Source organism: Symphalangus syndactylus, chromosome 12 (assembly GCF_028878055.3).
Source record: "Symphalangus syndactylus isolate Jambi chromosome 12, NHGRI_mSymSyn1-v2.1_pri, whole genome shotgun sequence".
In the NCBI taxonomy this organism is placed as follows: Eukaryota; Metazoa; Chordata; class Mammalia; order Primates; family Hylobatidae; genus Symphalangus; species Symphalangus syndactylus.
Genome location: NC_072441.2, coordinates 77,985,261 through 78,003,769, shown reverse-complemented (window position 1 = coordinate 78,003,769; position 18,509 = coordinate 77,985,261). Strand labels below are relative to the sequence as shown.

The window sequence follows — 18,509 nt, the reverse complement described above, 5'->3', positions numbered from 1 at the left end:
TGGGATCATAGGCGCCTGCCACCACACTCAGCTAATTTTTTTGTATTTTTAGTAGAGACGGGGTTTCACCATGTTGGCTGGGCTGGTCGCGAACTCCTGACCTCAAGTTATTCACCCGCCTCGGCCTCCCAAAGTGCTGGGATTACAGGCATGAGCCACCACGCCCAGCCAGAAATTGCTTTTGAAAGCAAAAAGATGCATAAAGTCCCTCCCGACATTGAAAATTGAGATTCCTGTTCTCTATCTGGGAGAACACATCCACCAGTTGTTATTACTCTAATCAGTAAAGGGTCTCAGCTGGAGATACTTGTGAGTAAGCCCTCAGCAAATCGATAAGGACAACGAAAGGCAGGGGATTTGATGAGATCTTCCCAGGGGTTAGGGAGAAAAGAAGAGGACTGAGACAGCCACGCTGGGCAAGCAGGAACATTGATGGGAGTTGGTAGATTAGGAGAATACCAAGAGACAGAGGATAGCTGGAAAGGGATGAGGGCCACCAGAAGACAGTATGTCCCAACGAGGCAAAGGAGGTGTCAACAGGGTCCTATTGTGCACCGAAGTTCAGGAATAATGATTATAACTTAACACTCCTTAAGCTCAGTGACTGCTGGCTGTGCTTGATATTTTATGTCTTACACATCACCACAACAATCCTGCAAGAAAGGCAGATGTTTTATCATTCTCACTTTACAGACTAGGAAGCTTTGAGTATTTTGCCCAAGTTCCCAAAACTATTAAGTGTCAGGGCCAGGGACTTTGTCCAAAGTGCTAGGTCTTCTTCCAAAGTTCATGTGCTTGGGCAGAAAACAGCCACCGAGAAGCTTGTACTGGAAACTCAGAGAGGAAGTGACAGGAGGCCTTGTGATACACAGAGTTGAGGGCCTCACTGCTTCTCCTGACTTCTCTACCTTTCCAGACAGCATTCTTCTCAGGTTCTAATAAGCTTATCCTCTCCTACCTGGTTTAGCAGCTCCTCCCAGATTCATGTATCCTTCCAGTTCCCCGTGAAATTCTGAGTGCCATCAGAATGGGCATTTTGCCTTGTTCATCTCTCCAAGTCAGCATCCTGGAGCATAGTAGATGATCAGGAAATGCCTGATTGCCCTAATTCCACGGGCCTCTGAATTCTCACTCAAAAGGGCATAATACCCAGGCCCCTCCTAGGTTTCAAAGAATTCTCAGGAATTTGCAGGCCAGAAGCAAGTATAGCCTGAACTCTGGAAGGAAATTCCTCCAGGTTGGCCCCAGAAGAGGGAGAGGTAGCTGCCCTGAGCTGTACCCCTTGCCTACAAGTTGCTACAGTCCACCATCAGGATAATTGTGTAGCCTTAGCTGAAGGCAGAGTCCCCCTCAGTGCTCGAAGATAAATACTTCAGGGAGGAGTGCACATTTGTGGTAAACTGAATAATAGCCCCACAGAGAGATCCACATCCCAGTCCTTGGAATCTGTGAATATGTTACCTTATATGGCAAAGGTATATGTTACCTTATATGCAAATGTGAACAAATTAAGGACCTTGAGATAAAGAACTTATCCTGGATTATTGAGATGAGCCCTTAATATAATCACATGACTCCTTAGAGAGACGAGAGGGTCAATCAGGGAGAAGGGGGTGTGATGACAGAAGCAGACATTAGAGTGATCTGTCCAGGTGCTAAAAAATGCCAGTTTCTAGAAGCTGGAAGAGTCAAAAAATGGATTATATACCTGGAGCCTCCAGAACAAACCAGTCCTTCAGACATTCGTTTTAGCCCCTTAAAACTTAATGTTGGGCTTCTGACTTCCAGAATGGTAAGAGAATAAATTTGTGTGTTTTTTTTTCGTTTTGTTTTGTTTCATGGTTTTTTTTTTTGTTGTTGTTTTTTTTTGAGACCGAGTTTCACTCTTGTTGCCCAGTCTGGAGTGCAATGGCGTAATGTCGGCTCACTGCATCCTCTGCCTCCCAGGTTCAAGCAATTCTCCCGCCTTAGCTTCCTAAGTAGCTGGGATTACAGGCACACGTCACCATACCCGACTAATTTTTGTATTTTTAGTAGAGATGGGTTTTCACCATGTTGGTCAGGCTGGTCTCGAACTCCTGACCTCAGGTGATCCACCCGCCTTGGCCTCCCAAAGTGCTGGGATTACAGGCGTGAGCCACCACGCCCGGCAAATTTGTGTTGTTTTAAACCCCTAAGTTTATGGTAACTTATTAATGCAACACTAGGAAATGAATACACCCTTCTTACAAAAGTCACTAGGCTCTTTTTATTTGACGGGGGGGCGGGGGGAGATCTGAGTGTCATCAGGAGCAGAGTATAAGGTATACTTGGAGGGAAAGAAGAAAGGAAGTGGGCAGCAGAGGTGAAAAGGAGATCGGGAATGGGAAGTCGGGGGCCCCACAGTGAACCTTTCCTTACGGCTGACTAGGCTCCTTCATGGGCCTGACCAGCCTCCTTCACCTGCTCAGCCCAGAATTTGTAGAGAGATCTGTTGTCTTTGCAAGTGGCACTGAGCTCTCCTAGACAATTGCTGGCCTCCCCCAGCCATGGACCTCTGCAGAGCTCCCTGGGGTCATCCAGGGCAGGAGGGTGACAGGCTGGCTTCAACGTGGTCATATAGCAGAAGTGGCAAGCTCTTCTTGCTCTTGAGGAAAGCTCACACCTAGATGGTTGCAAGGATGTTGTACAGGCTGAGCATCCCTAATCTGAAAATCCGAAACCCTATGCTCCAAAATCTGAACAATTTTGAGCACTAATGTGGTGCCTCGGTGGAAAATTCGACACCTGACCTCACACAACGGGTCGTACAATGCACAGTATTTCCCCCAAGGAAATAAAAGGCCCTCCCAGCCCCTCTCCACTGAGATATCTCTTTACTGCACATGCCCGGTTTCCCCAACGTGCACACACCCACAAAGGGTCATAAAGTGGCATGTGTGCAGGCCAGTGTCGTCAACAGCACGTTCCCCGTAATGCCCCGCGTAGGAGCCAAGACCTACGTGCCTTACTCACTGTGGGGTTTTTTTGCTTATTCTCTGCTCTGCGGTATAAAGATATTGTTGAAAATATCAAAAAGGCCTGCAGATACCCCATGAGTAACAGTGATTTTAAAAGAGAAAAAGCGGCCGGGCGCGGTGGCTCAAGCCTGTAATCCCAGCACTTTGGGAGGCTGAGGCGGGCGGATCACGAGGTCAGGAGATCGAGACCATCCTGGCTAACACGGTGAAACCCCGTCTCTACTAAAAATACAAAAAATTAGCCGGGCGTGTTGGCGGGCGCCTGTAGTCCCAGCTACTCGGGAGGCTGAGGCAGGAGAATGGCATGAACCCGGGAGGCGGAGCTTGCAGTGAGCCGAGATCGTGCCACTGCACTCCAGCCTGGGCGACAGAGCGAGACTCTGTCTCAAAAAAAAATAAATAAATAAAAAATAAAAGAGAAAAAGCAAGGCCAGGCGCGGTGGCTCATGCCCGTAATCCCAGCAATCTGGGAGGCCGAGGCGGCTGGATCACTCGAGACCAGCCTAACCAGCATGGTGAAACCCCGTCTCTACTAAAAATACAAAAACTAGCCAGGCGTGGTGGCACATGCCTGTAGTCCCAGCTACTCGGGAGGCTGAGGCAGAAGAATCACTTGAATCCAGGAGATTGCAGTGACCCGAGATTGTGCCATTGCACTCCAGCCTGGGCGACAGAGCAAGACTTTGTCTCAAAAAAAAAAAAGGGGGGGGGGGCGGGGAGAGAGAGAACATTTATGTTTATCTATAGTACAGAAAGTCAAGTTGTTGGAGAAAATGGGGCACAGTGTAAGTGTGTATAAGGTATTTATGAAACATAGATGGATTTCGTGTTTAGTCTTGGGTCCCATCCCCAATATATCTCATTATATATATGCAAATATTCCAAAATCTGAAACCCGAAACACTCCCAGTCCCAAGCATTTCAGATAAGGGATACTCAACCTGTGTTAGTTTCCCAGGGCTGCCATAACAAATGACCACAAACTTGGTAGCTTAAAACAACAGAACTGTATTCTTCCACAGTTCTGGAGACCAGAAGTCTGAAATAAAGTACCATGCCCCCTCTAAACGCTCTCAGGGAGAATCCTTCCTTGCTTCTTTCAGCTTCTGGTGGCTTCTGATGTTCCTTGGCTTGTGGCAGCCTCATTCCAATCTCTCCCTCCATCTTCACATGGCTTCTTACTCATCTCTGTGTGTCCGAATTTCCCTCTCCTTTCTCTTATAAAGATACCAGTCATTGAATTTAAGGCCCATCCTATATCCAGCATGATTTCATCTCAAGATCCTTAACTACTTACATCTTCAAAGCCCCTGTTTCCAAATGCGTTCACATTTTGAGAAGCTGGATAGACATGAACTTTAGGGAACATATTCAACCCACTACAGGTCCTGAGCACTAAGCCCTGTGGGAGGACACTCTGGAAGCAGGTCCAGACTTCCCCTGGTCTTGCCTCTTCAGAACCTGTGCACTCTCCACCTCCAAAAGGCCCTTCTATCAGTCACTTACACCTGAGTATAAAACTAAGCATGATAGCTGTGCAATTTTGACCAACCCTCCCGTGTTCATGAGTGCAGCTGTTGGGGAACAGGCTGGGTCTCCACTTGGGGAACTCACAGCTTCAGGGGCAGGGCAGGAAGATGTTGGTGGTCCTTGGCCAGATGCTTCCTATAATAATGAAAAGCCTGAATGGTTGGGCAGCTGGCAGACTGTGGCCTGCATTTACTTGCCTGGGAAAAGCTGGAAGGAAAGAAGACATGAGGCTAAAACACAGGCTCAGTGTCTTAGTTTCAATATCTGTAAAACAGTAACAATAAATACACATACCTCATAGGATTCGTGCAGGGATAAATTGCTATACAGTCCATACAAAGTACTTAGAGCAGAGTCTCAACATGACAATAAATTAATAGTTATTAGCAATTTCTTTATTTTTATGATAAATGTTAATTGATATATATCCTAGATCTTTCCCTTGGAAATATTACCGTCATGCTGGGAAATAAGACACGCACATGGAAAATAATGGGTAAATTATCAAATCTGTAGATGCTAATTATGTAGAGATTCTTCTAGACTATGTGGCCAAGGCAGCAGGAATAATTGGGTTCCTAGGAGCTTTATAACTCACAAAAACCTTTCACTAACAGCCTCTCGTTTGAGTCCACAACAACCCAGGAAAGAAGAAAAGGCTTTTTCCCTATTTTAAAGATAAGGAAGTTTCTGGTAAAGATTAGACACTGGGGAACGTGAGTTATTGGCTAAAACATGGCCAAGGTGGAATCTGAGACTAGGTTTTGTGTTTTGCTTTTCTTTTTTTGTATTAGATTTGATGCTTTAGGAGAAAGTGATACATGGAATAGATACAAATAATATCAATATGTGTACAGTACAGCCCGCTCTCCTGACCTCAGTCTACAGTAAGACATACATTTACGTTGGCCAGGCGCTGGGGCTCACGCCTATAATCCCAGCATTTTGGGAGGCCGAGGTGGGCGGATCACGAGGTCAGGAGATCGAGACCATCCTGGTTAACACGGTGAAAACCCATCTCTACTAAAAAAAAAAAAAAGTAGCCAGGCACGGGTGGCGGGCGCCTGTAGTCCCAGCTACTCAGGAGGCTGAGGCAGGAGAATGGCATGAACCCAGGAGGCGGAGCTTGCAGTGAGCCAAGATCCGCCACTGCACTCCAGCCTGGGCGACAAAAGAAAAAAGAAATACATTTACATTGCCTCCCAGTCACATTCACAGGAAAATAAAAATCGCAACAAGTTTCACAAAATGATAATTACTATTGGTGATATTTTCCCGTTTTATGATTCTTACAAAAGGGCAAAATGAAAGGAAAAGATGATCTCTACCAAGTAAATTAATTGTACTATGGATTACAACTTATAGTTGTGGTTTTTTGGTGAGGTTTTTTTGTTTTTGCTTTTCTGGATTTTTTTTTTTTTTTGAGATGGAGTCTCGCTCTGTCGCCCAGGCTGGAATGCAGTGGCGCAATCTCAGCTCACTGCAAGCTCTGCCTTCTGGGTTCAAGGGATTCTCCTGCCTCAGATCTGGGACTACAGGCATGCGGCACCACCCCTGGCCAATTTTTGTATTTTTTGGTAGAGACCAGGTTTCATCATATTGGCCAGGCTGGTCTTGAACTCCTGACCTCAAGTAATCCACCCGCCTCAGCCTCCCAAAGTGCTGGGATTGATTACAGGTGTGAGCAACCACGCCCGGCCTACAACTTATAGTTTTTAAAACTGGCTAGAGAAAACTACAAAGAAGAAAGTTAAAATCATCTCACTGATTTTAAAAGTCTTCATATTTCTTCTGAATCTTTCTGTGTATGCACATACAACCTGTCTGTCTTTGTGAGGAGGTGACCCCCACATCCAGAGCCAGAGTGGAAGGTATCCTGTGACAGACGGTATCCTGTGACTTGAAATGTAGGTTGAGGCCTGGCGCGGTCGCTCACGCCTGTAATCCCAGCACTTTGGGAGGCCGAGGCGGGCGGATCCCCTGAGGTCAGGAGTTTGAGACCAGTCTGGCCAACATGGTGAAACCCCGTCTCTACTAAAAATACAAAAAGTAGTCGGGTGTGGTGGCAGGCACCTGTAATCCCAGCTACTCGGGAGGCTGAGGCAGGAGAATCACTTGAACCCGAGAGGCGGAGTTTGCAGTGAGCCAAGATCACGCCATTACACTCCAGCCTCGGGGACAAGAGCAAGACTTCGTCTCAAAAAAATAATAAATAAATAAATAAATAAAAAATACATGCAGGTTGAGCTTTGTGGGAGCCAAGAGGCCAGCTGAGCAAATAAAGGAACCCTTCCAGTAGGAGGTGATATCTGAGCTTGGTTCTAAAGAATATTTAGGATTCGGGACATGTTTAGATTGGGGGTTTGGAGAAGATGATGTAATCCAGGCAAGAGGGGACAGCAAAAACAAAGACAGAAGAATTGTTCCTGGACCACAGCAGCATGGGCAAAGGTCAGTCATGAGAAATAAGCTTTAGCAATGGGGGCCAGTTTAGGGGACCCCAAATGCCACAGTAGGGAGGGAGTGCTCTATAAACAATGTTGGAGCAAAGGATATGAACAGGCAATACACAGGAGAAGAAATCCAAAAACTATCAAGCTCAGGTAGAGATGCTTGAAATCATGAACACCCAGAACAATGAAAATGAAAGCAATGCTGAGATATCGCTTTACATCAGGCAGTCTGGCAAAACTTAGAAAGTTGGATGACCCGAGGACTGGGCCTGGATGTGGGCTCAGAGTCCAGCTACCTTGGTATGGGAAGTCCGGGACAACCATTCTGGAGGGGAGCCTGACGCTCCTTAGCTCAATTAGATATAAATAAAACTCTGAACAGAACTGCTGGTTTCTGGCTTCTCAGCAGTTCTGTTCCTGAGTTTTTATCCAAAAGAAATTCTTATATAGGTCCAAAAGGGAATATATACAACAATGTTCATTGCAGCATTTCTGGTGGTGATGGAGAATTGGCACAAGCCCAGTTGTCCATTGCTGGGAAAGTGGGGAGATAAAATGTGGTGTTGGAGCAACATGAAGTTTAATGCAGATTGATCTCATCTCTACAAAAAAATAAAATATTACCCAGGCACAGTCGCATGCGCCTGTGGTCCCAATTGCTTGAGAGGCTGAAGTGGGAGGATCACTTGAACCTGGGAGATTGAGGCTGCAGTGAGCTATGATCATGCCACTGCACTCCAGCCTAGGTGACAGAATGAGACCCAGTCTGTAAAAAAAAAAAAAAAAAAAAAAAAAAAAAGAACATGGGTGGCAAAGACATGCAGGCTGAGTTCTATAAGAGTTGAAAATAAAAGGTAATTTTTTTTGGGAAATCAATATGAAGTTTATTTAGGTTTCTTGTTTTTCCTGTTTTCCCTGTGAGCCAGATGACTGCCAATTATCCCAAAATTTATATTATCAAAAATGGATACCTGCTTCCTAGCATTTGGAAAAATAAAATAATATGCCCCTGACATGAATTAATGAATTACTCCTCCAATTACAAAGTAGAGAATTCCCTCTTTTATTTTTTTTTTTTGAGACAGAGTCTTGCTCTGTCTCCCAGGCTGGAGTGCAGTGGCGTGGTCTCGGCTCACTGCAACCTCCACCTGCCTGGTTCAAGGGATTCTCCTGCCTCAGCCTCCTGAGTAGCTGGGATTACAGGCACGCACCACCACGCCCGGCTAATTTTTGTACTTTTAGTAGAGATGGGGTTTCACCATGTTAGTCAGGCTGGTCTCGAACTCCTGACCTCGTGAACTGCCCGCCTTGGCCTTCCAAAGTGCTGGGATTACAAGCGTGAGCCATCGTGCCCGGCCTGTTTGTTGTTGTTGTTGTTGTCGTTGTTGTTGTTGTTTTGTATGTTTGTTTTTAACTTCATTTTAGGTTCAGGGGTACATGGAAAAGTTCAATTTTTAAAATATAGATTAGGCCTGCGCGGTGGCTCGTGCCTGTAATCCCAGCACTTTGGAAGGCCGAGGCCGGCAGATCACAAGGTCAGGAGATCGAGACCAGCCTGGCCAACACGGTGAACCCTTGTCTCTACCAAAAATACAAAAATCAGCCAGGCGTAGTGGCGGGTGCCTATAGTCCCAGCTACTCAGGAGGCTGAGGCAGGAGAATGAGGCAGGAGAATCGCTTGAACCCGGGAGGCAGAGGTTGCAGTGAGCTGAGATCGCACCACTGCACTCCACCCTGGGGACAGAGCGAGAGTCCGTCTCAAAAAAATAAAAAAGAAATAAAATAAAATATAGATTAAAGGGAGGGAAAATAAGAAATAAAGTAAGATATAAAACACATTACCACTAACACGCACTTCGAGAAGCAGAAATTCGCTAGGACTGAGTAAATCAAAACCTGTTCTGCCGTTCATTAGGCTGCACTAACAGAGATAAAGCTAGACTAGAAATAACAGAAAACATTCTTCTCCCAAGGGCATGCTACAGCTATAAAGGCTCATAACTCCCCTCTTTGAGTGACCACTCCTTTCTTATTCACTGAGGAACCTGTACTCGAAATCACAGACTATCCGAACTTTGGCTGCTTGAAATCCTATCAGTAACAATGCAGCATCCCCCTCCTGTCTGGAGGACCTAAGCCACCTTGACACAAAAAACCAGCAGTAATTTTCAGCCCAGGTGCAAAACTTCAAGTAAGGGGTTTCTGAACACAGCATTCCACCTCTATCTCAACTTTGTAGTTTCTAAGTAAACAAGAGCCTGGATCCACTTCAAAGTCCCATCCTATGCCTACCCTTTCGCACAGCCCTGCTTTGCTTTGAGCCTATGAAAACTACACTCCACTCTTTCCCCAAAATCAACGATAACTCGAATTTTCCTCTTGTTTGGTGAGCACCCTCCTCCCACCACCCTGCCACCAGTTTCTCTGTTGTGTGTTCTCCCTCATTGTAACAAGTCAACAGACTTGGCTTAGGTAGACTAAGTAGTGGTCTTGGGCTAATTGGGATAGGTTGAATTTTTACTTAGAATTAATATAATTCATTTCAGCATGCCTGCATTGTCAGAGGTGGTTTTGTTTTGTTTTGTTTTTGAGACAGGGTCTCTGTCGCCCAGGCTGGAGTGCAGTGGTGTGATCATAACCCACTGCAGACTGCAGCCTCCATCTCCCAGGCTCAAGCGATCCTCCCACCTCAGCCTCCCAAGTAGCTCAGACTACAGGCGCACACCACCACGCCCAGCTAATTTTTATATTTTTTGTAGAGACAGGGTTTTGCCATGTTGTCAGGCTGGTCTCCAACTCCCAACAAACTTGCCCACCTCGGGCTCCCAGATGCTGGAATTACAAGCATAGGCCACTACACCCCGGCTGTTGGTTATTTCTAATCTTTTAAATTACCATCAATGTTGCATCAACATCTTACTTATTTGATATTAGTAGTGTAGTATAGTGACTAAAGGAAGACTCTGGAGTTGAAATCTGGTTTGGCACCAACTGTGTGACTATGAGAAAGTTTCTTAACCTCTCTGTGATTCCTCCATCTCCCAATCTGTAAATGGATATACTTATACTACCTACTTGATGCGGTTTTGTGAGGATAAAATGAGTTAATACATGTAAAGTGTTTAAAACATTCTTGGCACCCAGAAAAAGTATGTAAGTGTTAGAAAAAATATGCGTATATAGGCCAGGCGTGGTGGCTCACGCCTGTAATCCTAACACTTTGTGAGGCCTAGGCGGGTGGATAGCCTGAGCTCAGGAGTTCGAGACCAACCTGGGCAACACAGTGAAACTTTGTCTCTACTAAAATCCAAAAAATTAGCCGGGCATGGCAGTGTGCACCTGTAACACCCCAGCGTTGGCAACAGATATCTTCTTCTCCTTTGGGTGGTTCTGGGTAGAGATGAAATACGCTTGCCCTTTTCTCACTGTTTCATAACTCTTGCAGAATGTATCACAGTATTTTCATCTTTTTTTTTTTTTTTTTGAGGTGGAGTCTCGTACTGTCACCCAGGCTGGAGTGCAGTGGCGCTATCTGGGCTCACTTCAAGCTCCGCCTCCCAGGTTCATGCCATTCTCCTGCCTCAGCCTCCTGAGTAGCTGGGACTACAGATGCCTGCCACCACGCCTGGCTAATTTTTTTTTTTTTTTTTTTTTTTAATATTTTCAGTAGAGACCGGGTTTCACCGTGTTAGCCAGGATCGTCTGGATCTCCTGACCTTGTGATCTGCTCTCCTAGGCCTCCCAAAGCGCTGGGATTACAGGTGTGAGCCACCGCGCCTGGCCTATTTTACATCTCTTTACATCTTAGTACTTCTTTGTCTTGGGTGTTTGTTCCTTAAGGGCAGTGATTGTTTTGGGGGTGCAGGGTGCGGGGGACGGATTCTCCCTCTGTGGTCCAGGCTGGAGTGCAGGGGAGTGATGTCAGCTCACAGCAACCTCTGCCTCCGGGGTTCAAATGATCTTGTCTCAGCCTCTGGAGTAGCTGGGATTACAGGCGCGGTCCACCCCCCCACCCCTGTTTAACATATAATCAAGAAATAACCATAAAAATGGGCAACCAGCAGCCCTCAGGGCTGTTCTCTCTATGGAGTAGCCATTCTTTTATTCCTCTACTTTCCTAAGAAACTTGTTTTCACTTTATGGGCTGGCCCTGAATTCCTTCTTGCGGGATATCCAAGAACCCTCTCTAGGGGTCTGGATCGGACCCCTTTCCTGTAACACATATTCCAGTGGAATATGTTACATAATAAAGGCAGAAATTGTAAAAAATTTTAGCTGTACAGTACAGGTAGTAAGTATTAGGGACCAGTAGAAAGGAGAAGGGTGCCAAGTTTTATCAAATGAGCAGGATATTTAAGGAATGAGTTCATCTCATAATGGGGTAAGGAAAAAAGCTGAGATTCTCATGGCTTCTTCAACTTGGTCCAGGGCTGCAGACCATTCAAGAGAAATTCAAATCAGGCATAGGGCCTCACCAACCCACAAACCAACAATTCAGCTGGTCTCAGCTTATGATACTTATAACCCTGTGGGTACTTGAAGCCAAAAATGAAACATAAACTATCTTATTGGAACATCTATGTTAACTTAGCCCGTTACTTTTGTATTAAAAGTAAACACATGTACATACAAAACATTATGTGCCTAATAATTCATTTATTAATATTTTCTTTTGCCTGCTTATTTCTTGTTAGGTAAATTTTAATCTTCTCTTGTCTATTCCCCGGTGCTACCTAATGAAATTCCAGTTCTCAGTATTCAAGCTGCAAGGCCTTATAATTTCTGCTGAAGGACACTTCAAAAATTTTAGGAGGAATATTCCGTCTCTGTTACAATGCAGAAAAGCAGAGCTTCTTTTGCACCATCAAGCTGCTTCTGATATAGTTGTGGATTGAGACCTTTCACAGAAATGTCACTCTAGTGTCCAATGTGGGGACTAGGTGAAATTGAACTAACAATTGATCTGAATTATGTTATTAAAGATGACTTTTAAGGCAACTATACATCTGATTGCTTTATTCTGAGAAATTATGCCTATAGCCATTAAAGTTTACTATTCTGATTGAATGCCCTTTTCTTATTTAAATGAACACATCCTACATTGTGGTCAAGACTGCATACATCATAGAGAAAGTATATTGCAAAGAAATGTGATGCTTGGGTGGGCTGCTTTGGGCTATCATCTAGATTCCATGGGGTAGTTTTCCCTTCTGATGGGTATAGTTGGGTGTAGATGTTTGAGAAATACTAGATGATGTGATTGCATGATGGGAAAATGCTTTTGTGCTTTAAACTGTGTTGGCTGGGCGCGTGGGGCTCTCACCTGTAACCCAAGAACTTTGGGAGGCCGAGGAGGGTGGATCATCTGAGGTCAGGAGTTCGAGACCAGCCTGACCAATATGGTGAAACCCTGTCTCTACTAAAATACAAATAAATAAATAAATAAATAAGCTGGGGGTGGTGGCGTGCGCTTATAGTCCCAGCTACTCAGGAGGCTGAGACAGGAGAATTGCTTGAACCCAGGAGGCAGAGGCTGCAGTGAGCAGAGATCCCACCACTGCACTCCAGCCTAGGTGACAGAGTGAGACTCCGTCTCAAATTAAGAAAAAAAAAGGTATCCTCTAAGCCTAATGAAATAGAAAGTTTCATCATTACAGTTTCATTCTTCTGCTTTAGAATATTACACAGGCTTTGTTACTTACCCAGGACAAGCCATAATTTCTCTGAGACTCAGTTTTCTTATCTGTAAAGTGAGAAGAGTAACATCTATTTCACAGAGTAGGGATTAAATGATAAAGTGTATGTAGAAGAACTTTAAACACTGAGTAGTGCCTGCTGTCTGTAAGGCATTATTACAAAACTACCACAGAGAGGGATAACATTTGTTCACATCAGTTACACTTTTGTACATTTTAGATCTCTCGAGAGGAGGATGCTTCTGCCCATGAGAGACTCTTATAGATATTAATTAAGCTCACAGATTTCTACTTTGTATTTAGTGTTCAGGAAGTCCCCTTAAAATCACTTTTACTTTACTTTGACTTCAGTAGGAAGATAGTTCATAATGACACCATCAATGTAAGTTTTAAGCTTTTCGGGCCTGCTTTTTTCAGGTTTGAGTTTTTATAGTTTGTAATGTTTTTTTAGTAAAATAAGCATATGATTAACAGTTTTATATTAACTACCACAACTTTTAAGTATCAGTTACTTCTACATAACCACTATGATATTTACTGTTCTGAACAATACATACTTCAGAGCACATGAAACTGAAAAAGCAAAGCATCTTTACTCTCTTCATAGAGAACAGACAAAAATATTAAACTTTTAAGCATTATAAAACACTTTATTGAATAAAATGTTAGCAAGTCAGCAATTGATAAATAATTTGCTTTGAAACTTTAACTTGTAATCTGGCTAATAAGCACTAATTTACAAACTATTCTACATTGTAAAGGAGAAATGAATATTTCTGGTGTTGTCCTTCTTTGATTTAGAAGCTTATCATCTGCAGGACCTAATTGGCCATTGATGTGAGGGTGAGGAAGAAGGAACCACATCGCAGGGAGAAAAGACTAAAGGAAGGCAGAGGCTCTAATATCAGGTCAATATAGGTCAGCACACTACCCACATGAAATGGCTTTGGCTGGGTTCCAAGGTCAAGTAAATAAGTTCAATTTTTTTATTCCTTCAATTACATATTTTTTTGATAAGCTTCGGTCATTCATGGTATATAACGCATCTAACTTGCTGAGCAAAATGCCAGACGTGAAATAAATGTTAGCTATGGTAGAAGAGCTACAGTAACAGGTAACCTGAAACATAGGCTGATAGCTCATAGAAGGGCATGCTTGAATTCGGGGGAAAAAAAAAATCTCTGTTAAAATGGGATGCAAAACACTTTATACATTGCTTTTACAAAAGTTACACCAATTTAAAGGAAAGTCTTCAAAAACAATCCGTGATCGATAAAATTAACAGAAAAAAATCAGGAAAGGGGGAAATAATAAGGCAAGAAAGATTAGCAGAACGATCTTCCGCCCCAGTAAATAGGATTGAATTTTAACCAATGAGATCACAAGTTTGAAAATTTCCTTTTCAGGCCCAATCAAGAGGAAGCTATGTCTATAAATAGGACTGCCTAGACCCTCTCGTATCAACGAAACAGCATGGCCCGTACTAAGCAGACTGCCCGCAAGTCGACCGGCGGCAAGGCCCCAAGGAAGCAGCTGGCCACCAAGGCGGCCCGCAAGAGCGCGCCGGCCACGGGCGGGGTGAAGAAGCCGCACCGCTACCGGCCCGGCACCGTGGCCCTGCGGGAGATCCGGCGCTACCAGAAGTCCACGGAGCTGCTGATCCGCAAGCTGCCCTTCCAGCGGCTGGTACGCGAGATCGCGCAGGACTTTAAGACGGACCTGCGCTTCCAGAGCTCGGCCGTGATGGCGCTGCAGGAGGCCAGCGAGGCCTACCTGGTGGGGCTGTTCGAAGACACGAACCTATGCGCCATCCATGCCAAGCGCGTGACCATCATGCCCAAGGACATCCAGTTGGCCCGCCGAATCCGCGGGGAGCGGGCCTAAGGCATATTTTTAAGTGGTCGATCTAACGGCTCTTTTCAGAGCCACTGCCATTTTCATCAAGAGCAGCTGTGTCGGCTCTCCATCTGATGTGCGTCTGCCTTGCGCACCGGTCAGGGGCCAGAGGCACTCGTGGGTGACGTTATAGAACCTAAAGCCCAGCCGTGAGTTGGCTGGCAGTAGAGAAAGCCGCAGAGGCATGTTCCTTGTGGTTCCGGCCGAGCCTTTTTACGCTGGTTTAAGGCTAGAGGTCCGGTTCCCAATTCTGTGGGTAAAGTTTCGCATGGGGGCAAGAGACAATGTGGGGAGTTTCTAGATGTGGAAGATCCTGAGTGTAAGGGTGGGGCGAGTCCCTTAAAAATTATAAACCCGTTTCCTGGTTTATTTAGGAACTGTATAAGCTTAATTAAAGCTCAGCATCTTCCTCACTACATACTACAGGCGGTGCCCAAGCCAGAATAGTAATTTAAGCGGGCGGGAGTAAATACCTGGTGATTTTAAAAAATGTGTGGGCTGAGGTAGTATTTCAAGGAAGAGAACAAAATTTCCCCAAAGTATAGAATAAAAATGCAAAAACAAGGCAAGAGTTAACTTGTCTAGCTGGCGTTAAGATTTCTTCCGTATGCAAGTCTGTAATGGAAAGTGAAAACCAAGAAAAAAACCCCAAGCCGTTGAAAACTATCGCTTCACCTAGCTTAAAACTGGTTAGTGTGAAATGGACCATTCTGATTGGATAACAAGACTTTTGTTACAGTGACCATTAAGGAAGCAAGACTAGAATCTATTATTTACATAGACTCCACCCCCTCTGACGACACCGTTGTAAGTTAACCAATTAAAACGCAGCACTTTGCGAGTCTTCATTTGCATACAGGCTCTATAAGTAGCGCCTAACCAGCCCGTTTTGCGGTAGTCCGGAATTACTTTTTTCAGTCTCTGTTCCCTTTTTTCGCGCAAAAATGCCGGATCCAGCAAAATCCGCTCCTGCTCCCAAGAAGGGCTCCAAAAAGGCTGTTACGAAAGTGCAGAAGAAGGACGGCAAGAAGCGCAAGCGCAGCCGCAAGGAGAGCTACTCCGTTTACGTGTACAAGGTGCTGAAGCAGGTCCATCCCGACACCGGCATCTCGTCTAAGGCAATGGGCATCATGAACTCCTTCGTCAACGACATCTTCGAGCGCATCGCGGGAGAGGCGTCCCGCCTGGCGCACTACAACAAGCGCTCCACCATCACATCCCGCGAGATCCAGACGGCCGTGCGCCTGCTGCTGCCCGGCGAGCTGGCCAAGCACGCCGTGTCCGAGGGCACCAAGGCGGTCACCAAGTACACCAGCTCGAAATAAGGGTGTGCAAGGGACGCAATAGATCAACCACCTTACCCCAAAGGCTCTTTTCAGAGCCACTTCAGTAATCGAGAAAGCAGCTGTAAGCACTTGTCAGAGCGTTGGATAGCTTTTGGTCAGATAGGGAGTGTTACCATTGTCACGGATGCATTCGGGTGTAGGACTAAGGAGTTTCCTGTAGTCCTGTAATGAGTTGGCCCTCAGTCATCCCCGTCCAGTCTTACCGAGTTGCTTGTTATCTGTGCTACGAGATTAGAAAGGTTTGACTCGTTCTGGGATATTTGGGAGGGAGGGAGGGAAGGAGGCGGGGGGGTGGTTCTACACCCCTTCAACCTTTAACCTGTATCTCCAAAGTAGTTTTCCTTTTTGTTTCTGAAAGTAATGAACGAGATGAGATTTCCCATACAGATGAGAAACCCTCAGTCCAACCTCTTACTATTTCTTAGTGTTTTAATCTGTTTTCCTTACCATATACCTACAGGCGTCTGTCACAAACTTTGTCTAATATAGCCATGTGCTTTCGTCCCTTAGCCTTTTTGCAAGTCCTGACTTAGCCATCTTCCCCTTCCATTCCAGTGACTTCCAACAGGGAGATATATTGCCACCACCCCCACCCCCTGTGGAGTATTTGGCAATATCTGTAGATGTTTTGGGTTGTCAGGTGTGTGTGTGGGGAGGGGAGATGCTACAAGTATCCAATGGGCAGAGGCCAGGAGTGCTAAGCATAAGGCACAGGACAGTCCTCTGGGGGGACAAAGAGCTACCTGGCCTATAATGTCGATCTTTGGTGATTGAGAGACCCCAGCTCCCAAAGACATCCCTAATCTTCAGGATTTAATCTTCATTTCAGTCAAACGTTTCCTTAACCCTACCAGCCCATGTTTTTGTTCTTTTCTTGGTGAAAGCTGAGCACTTCATAGGCTGTTTACAGGTCCTTCTCCATAGGAAAATACCTCCTCCAGGGCAAGAACCCTGTCTTGGTTCCAAACTTTCCCAATTATAAGAATCACCTTTGCCCTTGTTAAACCTGCTTCCAGGTGCTTGTCCTGAGGTTTCCTGATTCAGCTAGACTGAAGGTGGGACCTGACGAGGTGGTTGGTTTTTAGTGTTCTCAGGAGTGTGGATGTTTTAATAGGTGTTGGGTCCTCATGTTAATCGACCTGTGGGTATGTCACAGTCTTAATGTCACGGATGTTCTGAGAAAGGAAACAATTTGAGGATGAGTGGAGGGGAATTGGTGGTGTAGAGAAGGCCACAGTTAATATGTGGGGTGAATTTCTGAAGACTTCTCAGTTCAAAACTTGTATAACTCAAGATATCCTGACAAAAGCCAGTGGATGTTTCTTTTGCCAAATAAAATATACCCTTGATGCAACTGGAAAATGTTAGCTTATAATTAACTTGACAGCCTTTGAAATGAAGCCATTCTTGATAAATCTTGGGGGAATTAACAACTTTGTGCTTAAAATGAATTTTACTAATTTTTATGAGGTTGGAGTTCAAATTTACACCCAATAAAATGTGGTATACATGATTTTTTTTTCCACTAGAAAATTAAGATTCCCAGCGTAGTCATCTTTTTTCTGATCACCAGACAAGAGGTCAGGGAAAGATAACTGAGAATCCAACATTTCCGTTGAAAGTAAAGAAATCATATATAGCACATTCTCTGGTAGGAAAGATTACTCAGTAAGTGAGATGGCCGACGTGGTCTATTTTCTATACAGTTGGGCCATAAGAGAGTCTATCCAATCTCCTCCTAGCTTAGGGTCCTGAAGTCAGGAGTTCCTTTTTTCCTTAGGATTAGGGACCATGTTTTTCAGGGCCTTTTGAAGTTGTTAAAACATTGTCAACTGACTCAACTACACAAATGCCATCATTTATTACCCATTGACCAAAAGATTAACTTCCAAATCCTCATCCTGAAACTAAAGGCCACCTATTAACTAGCCAAAACTTAACTTCTTCACTTGTTCACCCCAGTCCTCCAGCTTAGTTAGCCTAAATGTTCTACTGTCATGTAAAACATCTTAACTTTCTCTTCTGTGCTTTTGTTACATTGTTGAGTTTTAGTAGTCAGTCCTCTAGACTACTTGAAGCTTCTTATCAATCTGTCAGTTCTTTTGAACTCTTGCTCAAATCTCACTCTGAGAAGCTTTTTCATCTCATTGTAGTTCACAGGGAAGTCTTTCTCTTAAGGCCTCCTTCCTTGCACAATGAAAAATTGTGTAGCTTTGTAAACTGTAGCCTTATTCCTCAATTTCTTTTTCTTGTTTTTACATTTTCTTGTTTGTCTTCTGCTAGAGACATATGCTTCTCGGTATTTTTTCCACAAAGGCTATTCCAATGCCTACTATAAAGTAGCTTCTCAATAAAAGTTTGTTGACTGGTTGCCAGTCAACAGAACACTAGAAAATTGATCTGAGAGTGGTGGGTTCAAATACTCTGGTAAATATTTTTCTCTACTTCTTTTCTAACTTTTTTTCTTACTCCTTTACTATGGATATTCTTTTAATTATTGCCCTTAATAATTATTGGCCCAGCTGAAACAACTGTTATAGATTCAAAATTCCTCAGAGTGGTAAAGTACCACACTTGGCATCTTCCCTT

At 44.5% G+C, this 18,509-nt stretch overlaps 2 protein-coding genes across 2 annotated transcripts; both read left to right on the top strand.

Annotated features, from left to right (window-relative positions):
* The first annotated feature begins 13,365 nt into the window (after positions 1-13,365).
* Positions 13,366-17,274, top strand: LOC134733883 (histone H3). The gene has a single exon (XM_063624744.1). The coding sequence runs from the start codon at positions 14,152-14,154 to the stop codon at positions 14,560-14,562; it is 411 nt and encodes a 136-aa protein (XP_063480814.1). The 5' UTR covers positions 13,366-14,151; the 3' UTR covers positions 14,563-17,274.
* H2BC18 (H2B clustered histone 18) lies at positions 15,519-17,274 on the top strand. Its single transcript, XM_063624745.1, has one exon. The coding sequence runs from the start codon at positions 15,519-15,521 to the stop codon at positions 15,897-15,899; it is 381 nt and encodes a 126-aa protein (XP_063480815.1). The 3' UTR covers positions 15,900-17,274.
* Positions 17,275-18,509: the final 1,235 nt, after the last annotated feature.